Here is a 22,509-nt window from a genome sequence, read left to right as displayed (position 1 = left end):
TTAAAAATGACCTGGTAAGAACTAGTAAGCGAAGTAAAATTATAATTTTTTTAAAGAAGGAAGAAAATGCCAGAACTTTAAATGAAGAATGAAATTCTGAAAGCAATCTCATTCCACAAAAAAAAAAAAAAAAAAAAAAAAAAATATTAATCATACTGAGCAATGACAACAAAGAAATTTATTAAACTAAAGTTGTGTTAAATGAAAATATGTAATATTTTTTGTTTTGTGTTCCACATACGTATATATTTTTATTATGTATAATTAAAAAGTATTTTTTTTAATAAATTTTCGGAACATAACCCCCTTTCTTTTTATACTGGCTCTTGTTCTCATACAACACAGTTTCACACAACACGAAATTTTCTAGGAACGTATATACTGTGTTATATGAGGGTTACCTGTATATTTAAAATCGAAAATGGTGTAAAACTAGATGTAGAGATAATAGCATAACATTTTAGATAATTAATTGGTTAGAATTTCTTTAACATAATTATCTATATTTCATTTCAGCAAAATAATATTCGCCGAAATGTTTTAGAATTCTCAGGATTTCCTTTTGATGAATCTTCATCAGAATACCATTGTCGGAGAAGTCTCATGGAAAAGTAAGTTTAAATTCCATATCATAAATTATTGTACAGTACTTCTCATTCATCATTATGTGATTATTGTTAACTTTTCTTAGTACATAGACCAACTATGAATATGTAAAGCAAAATTATCTTGTAAAGTTGAATCTTCATTACTTTCTTTTGCTTTTTCCAGAATGAGTTTAGAAGATCTGAAAACTGTAGCTACCGTTCTTTGCGTCTCACAGTACATTGTAGATGAATCAAAATGCAGTCTTATTGATGCTGTACTGAAATTTTTATTGAAACCGTCAGCTCTGCTTAATAGTAAGAAAAAATCCCTTTGTCATAGTAATAAAAAAGGAGTTTATAACTGCATGGATTTGTAGTAAATTAGAAATTTTATTTATTTATTTATTTATTTGAAATTATGCAACTTAAATCTATTGATTAAAATATTATATATGTGATGAAAACTGTACTTATGGATATTTTGGATACTGTATTATTTCACTTGCAGTCTCACAATTTCATATGATAAAATTCACAATAATGAAAAATAACATTTCCTGTAATCAAACTAAAATTAGATAGTCATAATAGGAGATTTTTTGTGGTAAAGTTAAGCAGTGGTAATAGCAATTATTATTATTATTATTAGTAGTATTTTAAACTTTTTGTGGACCACATAGTATAACAGATGGCTTATAGAAGTAAATTAAAAAATACAAATAACGCAACACAAAATAACATAAAACTTATAGAATTTACACATGAAATGTAAGACATAAATATACAAAATTCCATTTTATCTTGAACAAATGCATGAAAAGGCAAAAAGGAATTTAACTGGGATATGGGTTATTTTCTTCCTTGCATATGCTTCATGTAGTAGAAAACAAATTTTCAACATTTTGCATTCCCCTGAAGCTACCAGAATGAGTCCCAATGAGATAGCTCACATCTCTTTGTATGTGAACTGAGATTACCATGCCCATTTAAAAATTTAGTAATTTCAAAATTACAGAAAAAAAATTATTACTGAATTTGTGAGTAATAGAAAGGGAAAATAATTAAGAGATGGAGTATAAGAATTTGTGTACAATTTATTGCACTTAAGAATTGTTTTGGTTAAACTTTATTTCTTGAAGAATGATTTAGACAGTGTCACTGTGGTGTTAACTTGAAGGTCTGTAACTTGTTTTGCCAATCAACCAGCCTTTTCATTTCCTGGATTGCCAGTATGCCCACATACATTGAGAAGATGACATCAACAGCTTTATTTCTAAGTTCTTTAATAATCTTATAGAAGTGGCAATTAATTTATTACAGAAAAAGATATTCATAAGAGAATTTAAGGATGAAAGAGAATCAGTACAAATGAGGAAATTATAATGTAACAAACACTAGAACTATTGTAAAATGCATCGTAAACAGTCCAATTTGATTATTAATGTTACTGCTATCTGTATAACGCACAATTGGAAAATTATCTTCAATGGAATTTTCCTAACTTATAGTTTGAATAGGGAACTGAGCAGCAGAGGTGAGAAAGTCCTCAAAAAGCACCTTTGAATCAAAAATAAGTTTTGGTGATATTATCTTTAAATTCTTTGTCACATAAAATATGAAGATCAGTTGGAGGTGTGGAGCACTGCAAAACAGGTTTCATAGCTAATTGTTCTACAGGCACACACAACTGTTTGTAAATTTCTTCTTTGAATTTTGTGAAAACACAAAAATTAATCTTCTTTTGCAAAGCTGTTCCTCACACTCTAGACACTTAGCAAACAAAAGGGACTGTACCTTGTTTATAAATTAATAACATTAGATTTTAACCAAAAATATTGCATGGCATGATTAATCCTCTAAGAATACTTTCATGTTTTTTTAATAAATACATAATAAGATTTTTCCACCAAAATTTTTCATCGAGAATAATATCTGAATATTTAATTTCATTCATCATTTCTGCTAAAATATTATTGAAGTACAACTGACATGCTTTCTTTTTATTACTACAGTTTTAGATTTATTAGAATTATAAACTCCTCCTGCTGTCTAGACCAGTCTAGAACTCTATAAAAAGAGTATCAGGACACTTCTCTTCAAAACAGAGCAAGTAAAACTTCAGCAAAAGAAATTGTTTCACAGTCCAGACAACTGAGAATATAGTGAGATTATCATTAAATTCCATTGTAAAGATCCAGATATAGAGCCTTGAGGGCAACCTTTTTCAAACGTGCGGAAGTAGAAACATGACCAAGGGAGAGCAATGCAGATCTATCATGCATAAAATCTTAAACAGGGCAAAAAAATGTTACATAGAATAACAATTCTCCTTAAAAAAACAAGTTATCCAGACTACCAAGGCATGGTCAAAAGCATCATTAATATCAAGGAACACTAGAATTCTATGTAAATTTCTTTTTTTACTTTCATCCACTATGTCTTTCAGATATGCTTCAAAGAGCATGTCTACTGTTTTCATATGGAGTAAAACCAAACTGAATGTATTAGCACATTGTTGTTTTGTTTAGGTTTATAATATCATTCATAATTTGTCTATATCTGTGTGGATATTTTCTAGATTGTGGTTTTGATAGTTATTAATATATAATAATAATAATAATAATAATAATAATAATAATAATAATATATATATAATACAAAAGGAATTCATGACTTGCTAGAAATTTTTGTGGTGTTTTCATATACAGTGTTTTTCTGTCTAAGTACAGATATGGGTGTGTGTGTGCAAGTGAACAATATTTATTCAATTAGCATATATATTTAATAAATAAACATTTTTGTATAGTATATATCATCTAATGATAAATACTCATTTAATCAATGCATTTTAAACACATGGCAAAGTTATACTATTACTATGTTTTAGGAAACACTGTGAGCACAGGACTAATGACAAAACTAGGATTCTGATGTGGCATTCAGATCATTTAACTAATATGTAAAAATCTGATGTGTACTCCACATGACTTCCCTGTACCAAATATTAAATTTTACACATTTTTTCTTGCATTTCATTTAAACTTATTGGATTGAATTAAATCTACTTTGTTGATAGTGCATAAACCATAATAGAATAAATTCACTATAGTATTTGTTTACCATAGTGACACTCTGGCGCTAAGTTCCCTTAACAGTGTTACATTTCATTCATATTAATACTCCCCCTCAGGGGCTCACTTTTGTGAGTACGGGTGTGGCAATCCCGAGGTACTTTAGCCCTTCAAGGGATCACTTTCTTGGTGAGACGGGGGTCACGATCCTGGGGCCCATAGTGATGTTTCCTCCCTTCCTTTTCATCTCTCCTTCTCTCTACTATATTCATTTTTTTCGTCCTTGTGGTTTTTCTTTTCGGAGGTTCGGGCTCAAAGTGGGATCCTGTCACATCCCTTTGTTTATAGTTTTTCATGGAGAGAAAACCACCTACGTGTTTGCCGTGCATTGTGACCCATAAGGCTGGAAAGAAGGGTCCTGGTAGTTGAGGGGCGAGGTACTGTCCCCAACACACTGCTTTGGCCTCTGCTTCAGATTGAAACAGGAGGCACTTAGTTGTCCCCACTAGTGTCAATCGGCTAGTCACTTGTCCTTAGGGTCAGTGGCTTGGGGATAAGCTTTCGGGAGAGCTGACTGTGGGGGCTTCAGATTGCGTATAGACCCGGTTAACCGTAGCGCAGGTTTCTGCGTCCCCTTGTTGGGCTCCAGGGTGGGTGAGGCTGCCGGGTCTGAAGCTTAATTTTCCATTCAATATGGCTCATACAACTTTAATAAATACAAATGAGCATAATTATGCATCAAAACGCTTAAAAACAAATGTAAATGCAGATCCAGATATGAATCCAACAAGCCCACCAAAATTTCCTGTCATAAATGCTATCACAGGCAATCTTAAAAAAATGTTACCATTCGTAATTCAAAAGTACATCCAATCGTCAATTGGAGAACTGAAGAATATGAAATGGTTGCACTCTGGAGATCTTGTTGATAGCTACTCAGTCTGCAACACTCCTTGGATTGAATAAACTTGGACAAATCGATGTTAAAGTGTCAGCACATAAACCACTCAATGTCTCTCGTGGTGTTATCTCAGAGATCGACCTTTTCCATGTTTCTGAAGAGGAAATTGTCTCTGAGTTGTCTGACCAGAATGTCTGTGCTGCCAGACGGATCAAAGATGCGCAAAGAAGGTCAGTTGATTGATACAAAGGATATAATCCTGACCTTCAAGTCGCCTGATCTGCCCAAAAGTATTAAGGCTGGGTTCTTACATACCGAACCCTTTGCGATGTTTCCAATGTGAATGCTTTGGCCAATAAAAAATGTCCTGTCGTGGGAAAATCACATGTGCACGCTGCTCTGTTGAAGACCATGACAGCGAAAATTGCAATGCTGAGCCACTATGTGCAAATTGCAAAGAAAACCACACAGCATTCTCACGACAATGTCCTAAGTGGAAATCAGAAAAGGAGGTGCAGACAATGAAAATAACGAGAAACATATCTTATGCAGAAGCAAGTAAATTGGTAGCAGATGCACAGCTCCGAAAATATTTGTCCTATGCCGGTGCAGTAAAATCCTTTAAATCAGTAAGTACGCAAACAGCAATAGGCTTGCCAAATAAACAGCCTATCCAGAATATATATATATATATATATATATATATATATATAAAATCACAGAAACATGTAACATCAACAGTTAAAGCTCAACAGAATAAAGAAACAAAAGATAACCAAGATGAAAACAGTAAAGAAACTAGGAAAACTTTAAAACCTCTCATGGATCCCAGCTTGAGCTCCCTTGGGAGCATCAGCTCCGACAGCATAGATTCTGAGATGGATGTGGAAGAGGGACTAGATGTGTTAAAACACCTGCTTCCATGAAAATCTAAAAAAGAGCACCGAAAGAACAAACAACAAAAATAATGGCCACCCTCATCTCATGGAATTGTCGTGCCTTCCACCGAAATCTTGAAAATATTAAAAATTTGATAGATTTACATCATCCTGTGTGCATGGCAGTTCAAGAGACTTTACTAAAACCCGTTCATCAAGCTAAGCTTCGCAGGCACTGTTTCACAATGAAAGATATTCTTGCAGGTGAGCATGTGAGTGAGGGTGTCGGCATCCTGACCTCACTTAACTATCCCTTTAGTCCAATATCTTTAAGTACAGTCCTCCAAGCTGTTGCCATCCAAGTAAATATACAGAGTTTACTTTCAGTCTGTTCTGTTTATTTGCCCCCAAAACATCATATCGCTCAGCGAGAATTAGATAACCTAATTGAACAACTGCCTAAACCCTTTATCATCATAGGGGACTTAAATGTACATAGTCCACTCTGGGGAAGTAGAGATAGAAACCCCCAAGGCAGACAAATTGAGCAAATGATTGAAGACCATTGCCTTTGTCTCCTCAATAACGGTCAAAACACCTACTTCCATGAGCCTACTAGGACATCTCACGCTCTAGATCTGGCTATCTGTTCACCATCTCTCCTGCCTTTTTGTACGTTTAGTGTCGGAAATGACCTTTATGATATTGATCATTTTCCCATTTTTGTGTCTATAATGCGAGATGGAGTAAATCCCATATCAAGATCTCCCCATTTTATTCTTACTAGGGCAGACTGGGAACTTTTCTCGTCTCTCGCAGAGATTTCAGAAGAGATGGTAAAAGATGTGCCAATCAACGTAGATGTGAAAGCAGTCACAGATGTCATCATTCAAGCAGCTACAGTCTCTATTCCAAAAACATCAACAAAGCTCCCTAAGTACTTAAAACCATGGTGGAACCGTGAATGTCAAGATACACTGAAACAACAGAGGAAAACTTGACAAGTTTTTCATGAACACCCCACTTTTTCAAATCTATCTTCAAGAAAGCTAAAGCAAATGCAAGAAAAGTGAGGCGTAAAAGCCAGAGGGATTTGTGGATGTCCTGTGTGTCTGGAATATCAACCTGTACGTCTAGTAAACGAGTATGGGAAAGAGTTAAAACTGCATGTGGACTGTATAAAGACCACTCACTTTCCTTTCTGGAAAAAGGTGGCCGAGTGATCAGCACAACAGAAGAAATTGCGAACGCGATTGGTGAAAATTTTGATTCCGTTTCTAGTGGCAGCAACTACTTACCGGCATTTCTTTCTGTTAAGCAATGCTGTGAAAAAGCTCCCATTCGTTTCAACTCTCCCATCTGTGAGACATATAATAACGAATTTTCCTTGTTTGAGCTAAGTAGAGAATTGATACAGACACACAGATCAAGCCCAGGTCTCGATGGTATCAGTTATGATATGCTGAAGCATCTGTCGTATAAGTCTTTGGTTGCCCTTCGTACCCTTTTTAATCGAGTGTGGAAGGAGCACTCCTTTGCCACTGCATGGCAGAGAGCTGTTGTCATCCCGATAGCTAAACCTGGGAAAGACCCGAAAAATCCCTCGAATAACTGACCAATTGCTCTTACAAGTTGTGTTTGCAAATTATTTGAAAAAAATGGTAAACTGCCGCCTAGTCCATTATTTAGAAAAATACAAAGTAATCTTACTATATCAGAGTGGTTTCGGTAAAGGTAGAACAACTATGGATAATATGCTTATGTTGGAAACCTCCATCCGTAAAGCCTTTGTCAAAAGGAACCATTTGTGTCAATATTTTTTTATATTCAAAAAGCTTATGACAAAGCATGGAGATATGGCATATTATGTGATCTTTACAACAGTGGCTTGCGTGGGAACCTGCCAATTTTCATAAGGAATTTCTTGAAGGCTAGATTTTTTCAAGTAAGAATTGGCTCAGTGTTATCAGATCTGTTTTGTCAAGAAGAGGGTGTGCCTCAAGGCTGCGTACTTAGTGTTACTCTTTTTAGCTTAAGAATAAACTCTGTTTTAAAAGAACTTCCTCCTTCCATTTCAGGTTCAATATATGTTGATGACCTGCAGATAAGTTGTCAAGGGGCAGATATGAGATACGTGGTGAGACAGTTGCAGATCGCTCTGAGTAGAATTCAGAAGTGGTCAGATGGTGAGGGCTTTATATTTTCAAAAGAGAAGAGTGTATGCATGCACTTTTGTAAAAAATGGAACCTTCATCCTGAACCTGAGCTTTACCTTCAGGGCTCGTTGATTCCAGTTCTGTCTGAAGTAAAATTTTTAGGTGTAGTGTTTGACCGTAAGCTTACCTTTCTTTCTCATGTGTTATATTTAAGGAAGAAGTGTTTCAAAATAGTAAATCTACTAAAAGTACTGGTGAACACCTCCTGGGGTGCAGAACGTGGCTCTTTACTGCGTATTTACAGATCGCTTGTATGCGCCAGATTAGACTACGGATCAATTGTATATGGATCTGCACACCCTTCTGTTTTAGCGAAACTTGATCCCATACATCATCAGGACCTGAGGATTAGTTCGGGAGCTTTCAGAACGTCTCCTGTCCAGAGCCTATATGTGGATTGTTATGAGCCGACGCTTCAACTATGGCGTGAGCAATTGTCTCTTTACCAGTATTTCAATATTATGTCACAGTCTGATCATCCCCTCCAAGTCTACAGGCTTGATGACTGTCACAAATTTCTATTTTCTGCATGACCACTTAACATACTTCCTTTCTTAGAAAGAACAGAAAAGCTGATAGAAAAATTTTGCTTGTCTGATATCAAGGTCCAGGCAGTAAAGTGTCTAGAATTCCCACCTTGGTATAATCCTAAAATTGAGCTACTGAATGTTTTTCAAGATCTTAATAAGAGTGACATTAACGACGTAATATTCAGTCAAGTTTTTCTTAAGCATAGAGATGAATACAACACTTTTACTCCCATCTATACAGATGGTTCAAAATCTGCCAGTCATGTAGGAACGTCCTTTGTATCTTAGAACCGCACTGAATGCAAACGATTGCAAAATGCATGTTCTGTATTTACTGCTGAATTAACTGCTGTGAATATCGCTCTTACATTCATCTCTAAACAAATCCAGAAAGAATTTATAATTTACACAGACTCTTTAAGTACTCTAAAAGCTTTAAGTAATTTTTCTGAGACTCGAAATCCTCTGCTAGTAGACATTCTACTAATGCATAAAAAATTAAAGAGCCAAGGGTATGATATTCTTTACTGCTGGGGCCCTGGACATGTCGGCATAAAAGACAACAAGCTGGCAGACACAGTTGCAAAGTCTGCAATTGCTTTGTTGAATCCGCTTGTTCCTTTTAGTGATATCAAAATAGCCATGAAGCAGAGAATCTCAATTAAATGGCAGTTATTCTGGGATGATCAGATTTTTAATAAATTGAAAAGTGTCAAACCTAAATTAGAGTACTGGGAGACAAACAGAAACCAGAAGGAGGAGGTAATTTTAACCCGCCTTTGTGTCAGTCACACTCGAGCCACACATGGTTATCTGTTGAAGGCTGAGATTCAACCTGTATGTTCAAATTGTAATGATGTTTTAACTGTTCGTCACTTTTTAACAGAATTTCCAAATTTTAACAGACTTCGAATGAAATACTTTGATTCTTACTTGCGTCTAGACCTTATAATCGGAAAAGAAGCCAATACAAATTTATTTGAGTACCTGAAAGAAACAGGTCTTTATAATTTAATTTGATTTTATCTTGCTGTTACACATTAGTAATTTAATAAAATCTATTTTATATTATTTCATATTTTAGAATTTTACACCCAACTTCATCTGAGCATTGATCATTTCATAAGTTTTGGATTTTATACTTTTGTTTGATTTTAACCCTATCTGTCTGTTTGTATATATGTCAGTTTTATCTATCAGCTGTGTTTTAAGTGTCTGACATGTGGTTCGGCGAGTATAACCTCTTAGGTTTTGCGCCAGAATATGGACAAATTAACCAACCAACCATATTATAACTCAGAATGCACAAAATTTATATCATCTGAAGAATTATCTAATCGTTGCCACATGTTCTATTCAAATATTATAATAAATCTAAAATGATGTATGGAAGAAATTAAACAGACCCCCCCCCCAAAAAAAAAAAAAAAAAATAAATAATAGTAGTAGTAGTTTTCCACAGACGATTCAGTATTTCTCATTCAATTAATGCAGTGCTCACTTCACTCGCTACAAGGCTAAAATAATAACTCAAAACTAAAAAAAATAAAATAAAATAAAATAAAAAAACTCAAAATATCTATATTAAAAATTATAAAGTAAATCTTAAACACTTATTTCCTCGAATGAATTCCTAGAATGGATTAAGCATGATTTAATTCGCAATAATAAAAGAAGGCATTATCTTTGTTGTAGCGAAGCTTAGTTTCTCTAGATTGGCAACAAACCCACTATTCTGTTAAGTTTCAAATGTAAACAAACATGGCCGCCATGGCAAAAATATTAGGCTTAGCCGCCATTTTTAAAGCAAAAAATGCACAATTTACAAATATATAAGAATAAAGAAACTGAGATCACTGAGCCGAGTAACGGAGTGGATATATGTGTATATACATATATTTATATACTTTTGATGTGGCCGATTGCAACCAAAATACGAGGTGCACATCTACATGTTATAGCAGTCCCCAAAATACGAGGTGCACATCTACATGTTATAGCAGTCCCCAAAATACGAGGTGCACATCTACATGTTATAGCAGTCCTCAAAATATGAGGTGCACATCTACATGTTATAGCAGTCCTACATAACAAAATTTCAATGTTCTGAGGCTACTTTCTCATTTTTGAGTTATGCGAGATACATACGCACAGAAGCCATGAAAAATTCTCTTTAGAATTAATTTAAAATCAGTTTTATAATTTTTTTAGGAAGGAAAGAGTTCTTTATTCTGTCCTTATGTACAGATGTTATGCAAAAACATTGTTAAATTGCATTCGATAGTGGTGAAAATAGATATTTTATGATATAATAAATAGATATGATGCTTGAAACTTTTCGCGATTACAATACTTCCTTTTTACTTCGTACAACGAAGTAAAAATGTCAGCATTTATTCTTAAGTTGTAAAAAGTGCATTGAGAAGGGATATTTGTTGTATGAGAAAGGAAATATATATAATGAAACGTATAACTTTTAGTTTGGGGATGGGATTTGCTTACTGGGAAACTTAAATATTTAAACCACTTTTATATTGAGCACTATGAGACTTGGTAGGAACTACAAAAACTCCAACACTTTCCTTGAGTGTTAGAGTTTTTGGTGTTCCCATTTTATAATATTTTCTGTATACTGTAACTTATTTTGCAGTATTTAACAAAATTGCAGATGATCTTCTTAATAAAATATAAATTTTATTTTTAGTTTACGGAGATAGATATTTTGAATACGGTCTTTTAGTTACAAATTTTTCATAAATCTACTAGCTGGTAAAACTTTCAGAATAACAATTTTAAACAATCTCTGACGTTGCTGAGTAGCGTGAGAGATTGTGATACAAATATGGCATTGCCACTCCAATATCAAAGGATAATACATATAATTATTTGTTAAATAATAAAATATTACAATACCTACTTTAATTTTTAGGCCACTATTATATTATGCTCACAAATACAGTTCTATTCATATTATTATTATTAGCTTTTATTCCCTTAAAGGGTTCATTTTTTAGTCTTTAGATAATTTTCAGATTATAAATATTTCATGTGTTAATTATTAATATCATGATACATATTTTAAGAGCATACTTTCATAAGCACCTAGATTTATAATATTCAGCTTGTAGATATTTTAACTAGCGAATAAAATGAATTTACATTGTATTTGTAATCTTATTATACTGCGTTATCTTATTGTATTATTATCTAGTATTGAAAAGAAATTTGTGGTAAAAGCTTAATTTTTTAATATAATTTATTATAATGTAGAAAATGATACTTAGAAAATTCATGTGGTTTTCAATTTTGTGAATAGGTAGTACCATTATGCCAACCATTTCTCCAGCTCCTGTTTCCAGAAAGACATCTGTGGTAAAGAAAAAAGCAACTAGTACCAGTAAAACTCCTCAGGTAAGGAAATATATGTATTTATTCAAAAACAATTTAGCAGAGCTCAAGTTATTTGGGTTGAAACCACAGTCCATTTGGAAAATCCAGGTAATTGGGTTTTCTTCCCTCCTTTCTTTCGTAAGCTAAATGCATATTTATGGTAATAAAAGAATGGATATTTTTTTTTAATTTATTGTATTTTATTTCATTGAAGATACAAGTTAAAATATTTTATTTTCATGAAACAAAAGATACATTTTTTACCAAAATTAAATCATTTTCATTTAATTGAGTAAACACATGATCATTTTCTATTTCAACTAAAACAGTGAAACTAATTTATGCATATGTAGATCCTGAAACTAGGCACATAGTTTTAGCCTTTATTTTCTACAAATTTAACGAAGAAATAATTTTTTTATTTGAATAAAATAACATGCATAACTTATACATCTGTTTAACTAAAATTAAATTAAAGCAATATTTCTTTATTGACCTAAAATAATGGTATAAGTAACATAAATTTACATAAAGTAATAATAAAATAGCTTTTTGCATTATATTAAAGTTTAATAAAAATATGTAGTTAACCACAAGGTGAGTATTCTTTGACTGGAAAGGAAAACATATCAAAATAAGTATAGCTTCAGATAACTAGAAGATAATTATAATTAAGCTCTAAACTGATTATTGAAAAATATTTTAATGCTTACATATGTTTGCTTGAGATAATGCCATCTTAGCATTTATAAACTAAGAAAGTATACAATTGTTAGTGAGGAAATTGATCACATATTATACGAGGGTTGGAACTTTAATAGTGGCAACTATTTATTTACAAGGAATACAAAAGTGATTCATGTCACCATGTTTTAAAGTCCTTCAATATAGTCGCCAGCATTGTGTACAACCCATTTCCAATGATGTGGAAGTCGCAGAATACCTGTAACAGCGCCTGTTTCATTGATAGTTTGAATGGACCGGTCTACTGCCGCAAGAATCTCAGGAACAGTTTGGAAGCGTGTGTCACGAAGTGGTTCCTTCATCTTAGGAATTAAGTCATAGTCACAAGGGCTTTGATCTGGTGAGTATGGTGGATGGTAAAGCACTTCCCAGCCCCATCACTTGAAAAAAATCAGTCACAGCTTGCGCTGCATGCAGCCGAGCATTGTCATGCAAAATGAAAGGAGCGCTCTGCAGAAAGTGTCGCCGTTTTTTTCTCAAAGCTGGTCGGAGATTGTGCTCCAAAAATGAGCAGTAATACTGCGCATTGACAGTCTGCTGTGGGGGAACGGTATGCGTTTGTTTCAAAATATTCTAAGATCTATAAATCGACATCAATCACTTTTTAAATGTAACTTTTAATATGTACAATATTTACAGATCATAGATCAAAACATGGTGGTTCAGTTGACAAATAAATCTATATGCTTTCATAATCGAAAATCGAAATCAAATAGGAACCGAAGTGTTCCTAATCAAATAGTGTGCGAAGTATCAACATCCATCTATCGAACTGCCGGTGGAGAGTCTATCAAAATTCAGAAGGCACGTCGCGTCGCGTTAACACGCAACGCTAGCGCCATCTATCAATTAATCAAAATAATTTCCACACACTCCCCACCTGAACTCTGTCAAGAGTTCACATCAGTCAAACAAGAATCAAATTTATAGCAATAAGTATTTTAACATATAATTATAAAACAATTAATAAGTATATTAAATGAATAGAAAATATATTCAAACTATAATCACTATACTAAATTCTAAAAAAGGTATGTTATCATCAAATATAATTTGACACTCAGTAAATTTAGATTCTTAATCTAATCATATGAAACTAAATTATCAAAATAAACAATTGCATAAAACATATTCAATCATATTCATATTATTAAACAATAAAAAATGTTTTTAAAGTTCTAAAGGATATAATAATTGAACTGGTCGTTTTATTATTATTCCATCAGCAGTTTTTAGTTCACAAGAACGAACTTTGTTGTCACGACCACGAAAAACGTTTATCACTCTACCACAATTCCACAAAAGTTTGCGCTAATTGTTGCCTTCAATTAATACAAGATCATCAACTTTTAGATCATCATAAATGTTAGGATTTTTTAATTGATGAGCTGTCCGAAGATTCATCAAATATTGTTTTTTCCATTTAGTCCACAATTGCCTAACCAATAAATCTTGATAAATCTTTCTTTTAGTCAGAGAGGACTTGGTAGAGCCATCTTTAACAATGGAATTAAAGTTGATAGGTAATGTAGAATCTTTGTTTCCAAAAATCAAAAAATTGACTGGCTTCAGTGGCAACGGTTCCTTGTGCTCATTGTACACATATGTCAAAGGACGAGAATTCAAAACAGCTTCCACTTGTGCTAAAACTGTTGACAATTCTTCAAACGTTAGTAAAGATTTACCGAGAATTTTTCGTAAGAACTCTTTAACTGATTTTACTAATCTCTCATAGAAGCCTCCCCACCAAGCCCCTCGTTCTATTATAAACTTCCAACTGATTCTTTCATTCGACAAAAAATCTTGGAATTTCTCATTCGACAATAGTTTAGAGAAATGTTTGAGTTCTTTTTTTCCCTTTTTAAAAGTTTTCGTGTTGTCTGAATAAATTACTCGACAATTGCCTCTTCTAGATGTGAATCTTTTGAATGCCATCAAGAAAGAATCTGTAGAGAGATTCGGTACAAGTTCCATATGTATGGCTCTAGTGATAGCGCATGTAAATAATGTTACATAGGCTTTTTGACTTCCTTCGATGTTTTTTACGTAAATCGGTCCAGCAAAATCTATGCCAGATACGTAGAATGGTGGTATCTCATTGATTCTGTCTTCTGGAAGTTGAGAAGTGGTCTGGTCAGCAGACTTCAATGAATATCTTTTACAAATAAGACACTTGTTTATTATTTTCTTGATAAATTGACGTCCTTTTGGAATCCAAAAGCGACTTTGAATTTCAGCTAAGGTCGTTGCTACTCCTCCATGCATCATTTTAACATGTGCACTTTCTACTATCAAATTTGTTAGCCAGGAGTCTCTTGAAAAGAATTGCCGGATGTTTTGTCATCATGTGACAAACTAGAATGTTCTAATCTTCCACCTGCTCTCAGTAAAAATGGGTTAAAAAGATATAAAGCTGATTTCTTTTCGACTTTATTCGCTTTCTTCAGAGACTCAACTTCTTCGGGATAAAAACGTTCTTGTTCAGATTGAATCCAATAATTTTCGGCATCTACTATTTCTTCAGTCGTTAATGGACCTGTCAAATGGTTTGTTTTCCTAATTTTACCAATGAAACGTTTCATCCAACCAGTTATTCTCAACAATTTTCTTAAATTACTGTATTTTGAGATGTCTATAAGCCTTTCTTCAACTGCCATGCATACAAATTCATAAATATCATTAATATTTTTGCGGTATTCTAATTCTTCTTCAGTGACAGGTTTCTCTTCATTCTGTCGAGGCCACAACTCAGACGACATTCTAAGCCATTCTGGTCCTTGAAACCAGATAGAATTGTTTTTCAAATCTGGAAGTTTAGCTCCTCTCGAAGCCAAATCAGCGGGATTACATTTACCGAGGCAATAATGCCAATTTTCTGGGGATGTCAAATTTTGTATTTCCTGAATACGATTTTTAACGAAAAGCTTAAATTTCTTTGCACAGTCTTTTATCCAGAAAAGTGTGATTTTCGAATCAGTCCAGAAAAAACAAGAAGGTTGTAACTTCAAAACTTTATTGATGCTAGTGCCTAATTTGGCTGACAAAAGAGCTCCCATTAGTTCCAACCTAGGTAAGGTGAGCGGTTTTAAAGGCGCTACTCTAGTCTTTGAAGCAACAAAAACCGTATATATTTGTTTATTGCTAGAAATTATAAGTAGATACGCTACTCTACCATATGCCTTTTTGCTAACGTCAGAAAAACAGTGCAGTTCAATCCTTTCCACATCACTATTACCGATTGCAGAAAAATAATATCGTGGAATACCGATTTCATCTAAACTGGAAACTTCTTTGCACCATGTTTTCCAAACAGAACATAAATTTTCTGGTAGTTCATCATCCCAATCTAAAGCAAGTGTCCAAATTTGCTGCAATAGGATTTTGACTCTAAGTACAAACGGTGATAATAGACCTACAGGATCAAAAATTCGTCCTATTGCCTGTAGGACAAAACGTTTAGTATTAACTTGTTTTGAGAGAAATGTTATCAAATTTTTTACATCAAAGTAAATTATATCACTTTGGTTGTCCCAAGCGACTCCTAGCACTTTCAATGGAGGATTTCCAGCTTCCGAAACATGACTAGATTCCTCGGATTCAATACCTTCTTTAATCCATAATTCGCGCAGTTCTTGAGAATTGGTGTGCCATTTATGTAGAATCATACTAGCATCTCTAAAAATGCTGACGCATTCTAAACTGGTATTGAAAGCAATTTCAACGTTTTGGTGTCCTCCAATGATGTCATCTACATAAATGTGATCATTTAGAAATTCGCAAGTGGCAGGGTAGGTTTTCTCATATTGTTTCAAATGGTGTTTAATGGTTGCAGCCAGTAAAAATGGACTGCTATTTACGCCAAATAACACATGTGTGAACCGATAAGTTATAAAATTTTGTGGATCATCGAATGGGTTTTTAGTAAACAGAAAACGCGTTACATCTCTGTCTTTCTCGTCTACTTCTATCTGAAGAAAAGCCTGCTTTATGTCACTTGTAAATGCTACAGGATGAAGCCTGAAGGCCAACAGAAGTTCAAGAATGTCAGGATACAAATTTGGACCAATATGCAAGCAGTCATTTAACGAGATTTTACCAGGTCCATGTGAAGATGCGTCGAATACAATACGTAGTTTACTAGTAGTTCGATCACTACGAACGATTTCTCTGTGAGGCAAATAAAATGTGATTTGAGATTCACTATCAACAGTGTCTGGAACTGGTTCAATGATGTTTTGTTGTAAATAATCTTCTAGAACTGTTTGGTACGAATAAAAGAGTTCAGGGTTATTTTGAAATCGCTTTACAAGTTTCTCAAATCGTTTCAGCGTAATCGCTTTATTGTCATGTAACTCATATTTTCTGTCAGACTTCCATGGCAGCCTAACCTTGTAACGAGAATTTCTGTATAAAATTTCCGATTCGAATTTTTCCATTATTGTATTGTCTAATGGGTCGGATGATTCATTTTCAGGTTTAATTCCTAAACTTTCAAGCTCCCAAAATTTCTTCATCTGAACAGATATTATATCTTCCTCAACTACGACATTAAAGGCTGTATAATTATATGTTGTACCTTTAGTGTAAGCTAGCAGAGACCAACCGAATAACGTTTCAGCAGCTACTAAATGTTTGTTTAAACGCTTAAGTTTCCCAGTTACTACATCATAATAATGATCAGCTCCTATCAAAAGAGTAATTTTTTCTTTGCAATCCCAAGAATCTGCGAGCTGTAAACTTCTAACTGTTTGCCTAAAATGTGTCTATCCAGATTAGAAGGTGGTAAATCAGAACTTGAAATTTGTTCAGTCACGAGAGCTTTAATTTCGATTTTCAAATTCGGTGTTTCCTTGTTCTGTAATTTTATCTTAACAACGTCAAATGTTTTTCTAATGGGTGTTTTATTTCCAAACGTAAATACCGAAAGAGTCTGTGTTCGAATAACAGGAAACTTCAATTTATCCGCGATTTCTTTTCTTAGGAAGGAACGCATACTACCTGAATCCAGTAGAGCTCTAATTAAAACCGACTGCGTAGTTGTTCGAAGTGTTACGCAACAAGTTTGAAGTGAAATAGTTTTAATTTTGCTGCGTGAGAATGCTGAAAGAACATGCGAATCTTCTATACTTTTATTTTTTTCATTTCGTTCTTTCTCAGCGCGAAAGCATATTGAACGGTTATGTCGACCTTTGTGCTTGGAGCAGACGAGATTGCTTCGACACTGCTTTAGGCGGTGGTTTAATTTCAGGCAAAGGTAACATCGAGAATGTTTAGGTAATAAATTTCTCTTCTCATCAACTGTCAGTGATTCACAGTCTTCAGTAACATGTTTGGATGTATTACAAAACAGACAGCAATTAGTATTTTTGTTTTCTTTAACCGGGGCCAAGAGCTGGTAAGTGGAATGAACGATACTCCCCTTCCCATCCTTCTCTTTATAAACACAGGAAGTGCTTTCTGATTTATGAGTGGAGAGCAAAAGATGGCTTCTCTCGTGACTTTCCAATTCTAAACGAACAAACTGCAATAATTCGTCAACATTAAAAAAGGATGACGAATCCGTTTTATGATTGAATTCTAAGGTTATATCAGACGGCAGAGTTTTCATTATGGCTGGAATCAACATATAACTGTATTTATCCTGTGTGACTTCTAATGATTTCAAGCTGCGTATTTGAGTTTCGATAGTGTCACAAAGTTTGCGAAGTTTTACAGTGTCACTGGATTTGGTTACTGGGGTAAGATTCAGGAGTTTTTGCATGTGTGAGTTTATATTTTTTCTGCCAAACCTGTTTTTAAGTATTTCGACAACTTCATCGTAATTTTGTTCCGAAATGCAAAAACCTTCTATCGCGTTTGCAGCGTTGCTGCATAAGTACGATTTTAAATAATTAAATTTTTTGATCTTTGTTAAAGATTCATTATCATGGATTGCTACCTTGAAAGAGTTCCAAAAACTTGTCCACTGGGTGTGATCTCCATAGAATTTAGTGATGGTTAATTTTGGTAGACGTGTACATTTATTGCTTTCGATTTTAGAATTAGTTTTCATTATCCGAATTTGTTACTTTATTCAATTCTTTCAATTTTTTATTTGCTCTGAATTGCCATAACTGAATTTTCTCTTCGTATTCGATACAAGATAGAATTTCTGTTTCAAACTCTTCTGCCTCTGATTTCAAGTCACGTTCTATCTGAGCATCTAACTCACTCAGAGCTTTTGATTTCGTGATTAATTAATCTAAATTTTCTTCTAATGTACTTGTATCAATTTCTTCTTTATTCAACTCTGATTCGATTTTTTTTAGAATCTTGGACACTGTGGTCCTGATAACTTTGCGTTTCGATTTTAATTTAACAACAGACTCTTCCGCCATAGTTACTCTACAAATTAGAAAGTTTAGCCTTACCTTTTTTGCCGACTTCGCACACTTGCAACGTGCTAAATCCAATTCTTGCACCAGCTGTTTCAAAATATTCTAAGATCTATAAATCGACATCAATCACTTTTTAAATGTAACTTTTAATATGTGCAATATTTACAGATCATAGATCAAAATATGGTGGTTCAGTTGACAAATAAATCTATATGCTTTCATAATCGAAAATCGAAATCAAATAGGAACCGAAGTGTTCCTAATCAAATAGTGTGCGAAGTATCAACATCCATCTATCGAACTGCCGGTGGAGAGTCTATCGAAATTCAGAAGGCACGTCGCGTCGTGTTAACATGCAACGCTAGCGCCATCTATCAATTAATCAAAATAATTTCCACAGCGTTAGGATGACACCATCAGAGTCGTACTCAAGAATCACCATAACTTTCACATTGCTGGGGTTCTGACGAAATTTCGAACGTCGTGGTGACCCGTGATGATGCCATTCGTTTGATTGCCGTTTCAGTTCTGGCTGGTACGATCGGGCCCAAGTCTCATCCAGCGTAATGATACGGTGTAAAAAAGCATCTCCTTCGTGCTCATAGCGCTCCAGTTGGATTCGGGCAGCATCGTATCGTAGCCATTTCTGCATTTCCGTCAATTGATGTGGAACCCATCGTGAAGCAATTTTTCTCATGGGAAGGCATTCCTTCAGAATGTGCAGCACAGTCGTATGGGCTAATCCTGTTTGTCCGGCCAGCTGACAAATCGTTTGGCGGCAATCACTGTCCATTAGTGCGGCAACAGCTTGCACGTCTGCATCGCTGACACTCGGACGACCTGGCCGCAGCATGTCTGCCACGTTTTGGCGTCCTTCATTGAATGCTTTCACCCATCTTGCTACGGTTCTGTAAGGCAATGCAGATACGCCGCAAGCCTCTTGAAGCCCTTGATGACACTGTCGTGCTGTATGACCTCTGGCACATTCAATTTTTATCCAACATCGTTGTTCTTGTTTTGAAAACATCCTGACAACACTTACTTTAGACTGCGAGCTAATACAAGGATCCGTTCTTCGCGTCACTCCCAATGCGCGTGACGTAGGCAGGACGAGTCTTTTTGCTGAGAGGTAAGGTAGGTTTGTAGTTTACGTGTGGTATACGCGATATTCTTTGGTTTTGTTGCGTAGCGTTTTTCAGCTGTGTTGCCACTATTAAAGTTCCAACCCTCGTATTATAAGAATAATAAAATGCAGAAAATTGCTATCAGTTTATTAACAGTACAGATGAAAGATTTATTGATGAAAGATTTATTAACAGTACAGATTTACTTCATTTTACAAAATCTGTACAGTGTCTCACAAAAGTGATGGGACACTTGTGCTTTACAAAAGGAAACTGTAGTAAAATTAATTTAAAAAACATGTAAAAATTTTTTGTGGGTGTATTTCATACTTAAATTTAGTAACAATTATTACATAATATACATTTTCTCAAAATATTAAAATAATAATTTAATAAAAATACAATTGTTTAGAATGGAGCAAAAAATGGCTCACATAAGTCATGGGACACTTACTTTTCCATCAAATATTTATCCAAAAATTTTGCTTTTTAAAAGGTTTTAATATTTTGTTGGATATCCTTTTACTTTTAAAACATGATTTAATCTTCTTGGGATGGTTTCGACTAATTTTTTTGTCATTTCTGGAGTGATTTTACCCCATTCTTCTTGAAGCACCGATTTTAATTGTTCTTTTGAAGAAATGGTGTGTTTGCGAATTCTTGATTCCAATTCTTGCCAAATATTCTCTATGGGATTTAAGTCTGGAGATTGTGGTGGTGTTTTTATTATTTCAGGATAGCTATACAGCAGCCAGAGTCTAACGTTCAAAGCAGTGTGCTTGGGGTCATTGTCCTGGTAGAATTTAAAATCGTTATGAAGGTTCAATTTTCGTGCTGAAGATTTCAAATTTTGATTTAAAATGTCAATATACTTGTACTGATCCATTATACTGTCAATAAAAACAAGATTACCAACTCCAGCAGACAACATATACACCCCCATACCATAACTTCTCCTCCACCACGTTTTACTGTTGACACCAAGTTCTGCTTGCGAAATTCTTCCCTGGGTTTTCTTCACACCAAGATTCTACTGTCAGAACCAAATATATTAAATTTACTCTCATCAGGAAATATAACTTCATTCCCGTAATCAGAATTCTTATTTATGTTGGATTTTGCGAAAGCCAGTCTGAGATTTCTATTCTTTTCACTTACGAAGAATTTTTTCATGGCTGCTCTACCGTGATATCCAGCAGATCAAATTACTCTTCTAATAGTCTCAGGATTAACAATTACTCCATATAATGCTTTTAAATTAGCTGCAACTTTAGGAGCACTCATTCTTAGATTTTTTTTTAATATTTCGAACTATAATTCGCTTTATTCCATTGGATAGATTTGATGGTCGGCCAGGTCTTCTTTTATCCTGAATCATATGATTCTTTTTATATCATTTAATGATATTGAAAACTGTTGAAAGACTGAAGTTAACTGTTTCAGTAGTTTCTCTAATAGATTTTCCACATTCAATATGCAAGTTAATAACTAATTTTCGAATTCCAGGCAAAGTTTCTTTTCGTTTAGCATTCATGGCTGCACAGAGCTAAAAAACACAAAAAGTCCAAAACAAACTGGAGAGAAATACTGCAGACGATTTTATAAATTATTGGCAATTGCTTTTGAGTAAAAATAAATACCCCAAAAGATATTTTTATTGCTTACTTCAGACGATTTTTGTTGCATAGTACGTAGTGTCCCATCTCTTAAGTGAGCCATTTTCTGCTCCGTTCTAAACAATTTTATTTTTATTAAATTAATATTTTAATATTTTGAGAAAATGTATGTTATGTAATAATTGTTACTAAATTTAAGTATGAAACACACCCACAAAAAAGTTTACGTGTTTTTTAAATTTATTTTATTGAAGTTTCCTTTTGTAAAGCACAAGTGCCCCATCACTTTTTTGAGACACTGTAGATGAAATATTGGATGGAACTTGAACTTCGATGACCATTTGATTAGAAAGACAAAAATCATTAAAAACTGCGTGCCATTGTTGCCGATATAATGAGAGAGAATTAGTTTATTTTTCATTCAAATTTTTTTATGTGTGTTCCATATCGCATCAGACTGAAAAATGTATGACTATGAATCGTATTTTTTGCATCGTTATTAGAGAAGGATTACAGCGGTATCGTTCTCTGTGTTGTTAGACACATTACTCTCAATGTAACTTAACTGGCATCGGGAACTTCCGCTAGTACCAATATAAGTATATTTATATTAACAGTAAGTATAAAGTATATTTATATTAACAGTAGCATACATGCTTTCGCAGTAGCATACATGCTTCCGGAGGTGATATGAGATTGTTCAGAGAACATTCTAATTTATAAATGTGGTCCTCATTTAAGAAAAAGTTAGAGAAACACATCCTTATGCCAGTAATGTAAAAGCAAAATAGAATTTATTGATTTTTTTTATAGTATTTACCCTTCCACAAAGGCGTTCTTCCCATGTGCTCTGCATATCAGTCTGTTCGTACGCCATGGTTCAAACAAATTAAGAGCGGGATTTCTTGCAAAATTCACTGCCGATATTTTTTTAAGGAATCATATTGGTACCTTCAAATTACAAGACTAATAAAAGCTCGTAGGAAGGCTGCCTTTAATTCATTATATCAGTGATCGGCAAACCGTGATTGTTTCACAAAATAGCACATGCGGGCGCATAAAAGCAAGAGAATCT

The 22,509-nt window shown here is 34.1% G+C and overlaps 1 protein-coding gene across 2 annotated transcripts in view; it reads left to right on the top strand.

The window, feature by feature from the left end:
- The window catches only part of LOC118180328 (uncharacterized), a 178,520-nt gene that overhangs the window by 100,043 nt on the left and 55,968 nt on the right, over positions 1-22,509 (top strand). For both annotated transcript variants that reach the window (XM_085823037.1, XM_085823033.1), the window contains exons 18-20: positions 517-611; positions 772-902; positions 11,500-11,594. In XM_085823037.1, the coding sequence (XP_085679163.1) occupies positions 517-611; positions 772-902; positions 11,500-11,594 (321 nt within the window). The remainder of the gene's footprint in view (positions 1-516; positions 612-771; positions 903-11,499; positions 11,595-22,509) is intronic.

The sequence above is a fragment of the Stegodyphus dumicola genome, chromosome 1 (genome assembly GCF_044657685.1).
Source record: "Stegodyphus dumicola isolate Sdum_Otavi_A_Nest chromosome 1, ASM4465768v1".
In the NCBI taxonomy this organism is placed as follows: Eukaryota; Metazoa; Arthropoda; class Arachnida; order Araneae; family Eresidae; genus Stegodyphus; species Stegodyphus dumicola.
Note: the sequence above shows the minus strand (reverse complement) of the source record. Positions and strands in the feature narration are given on the sequence as shown.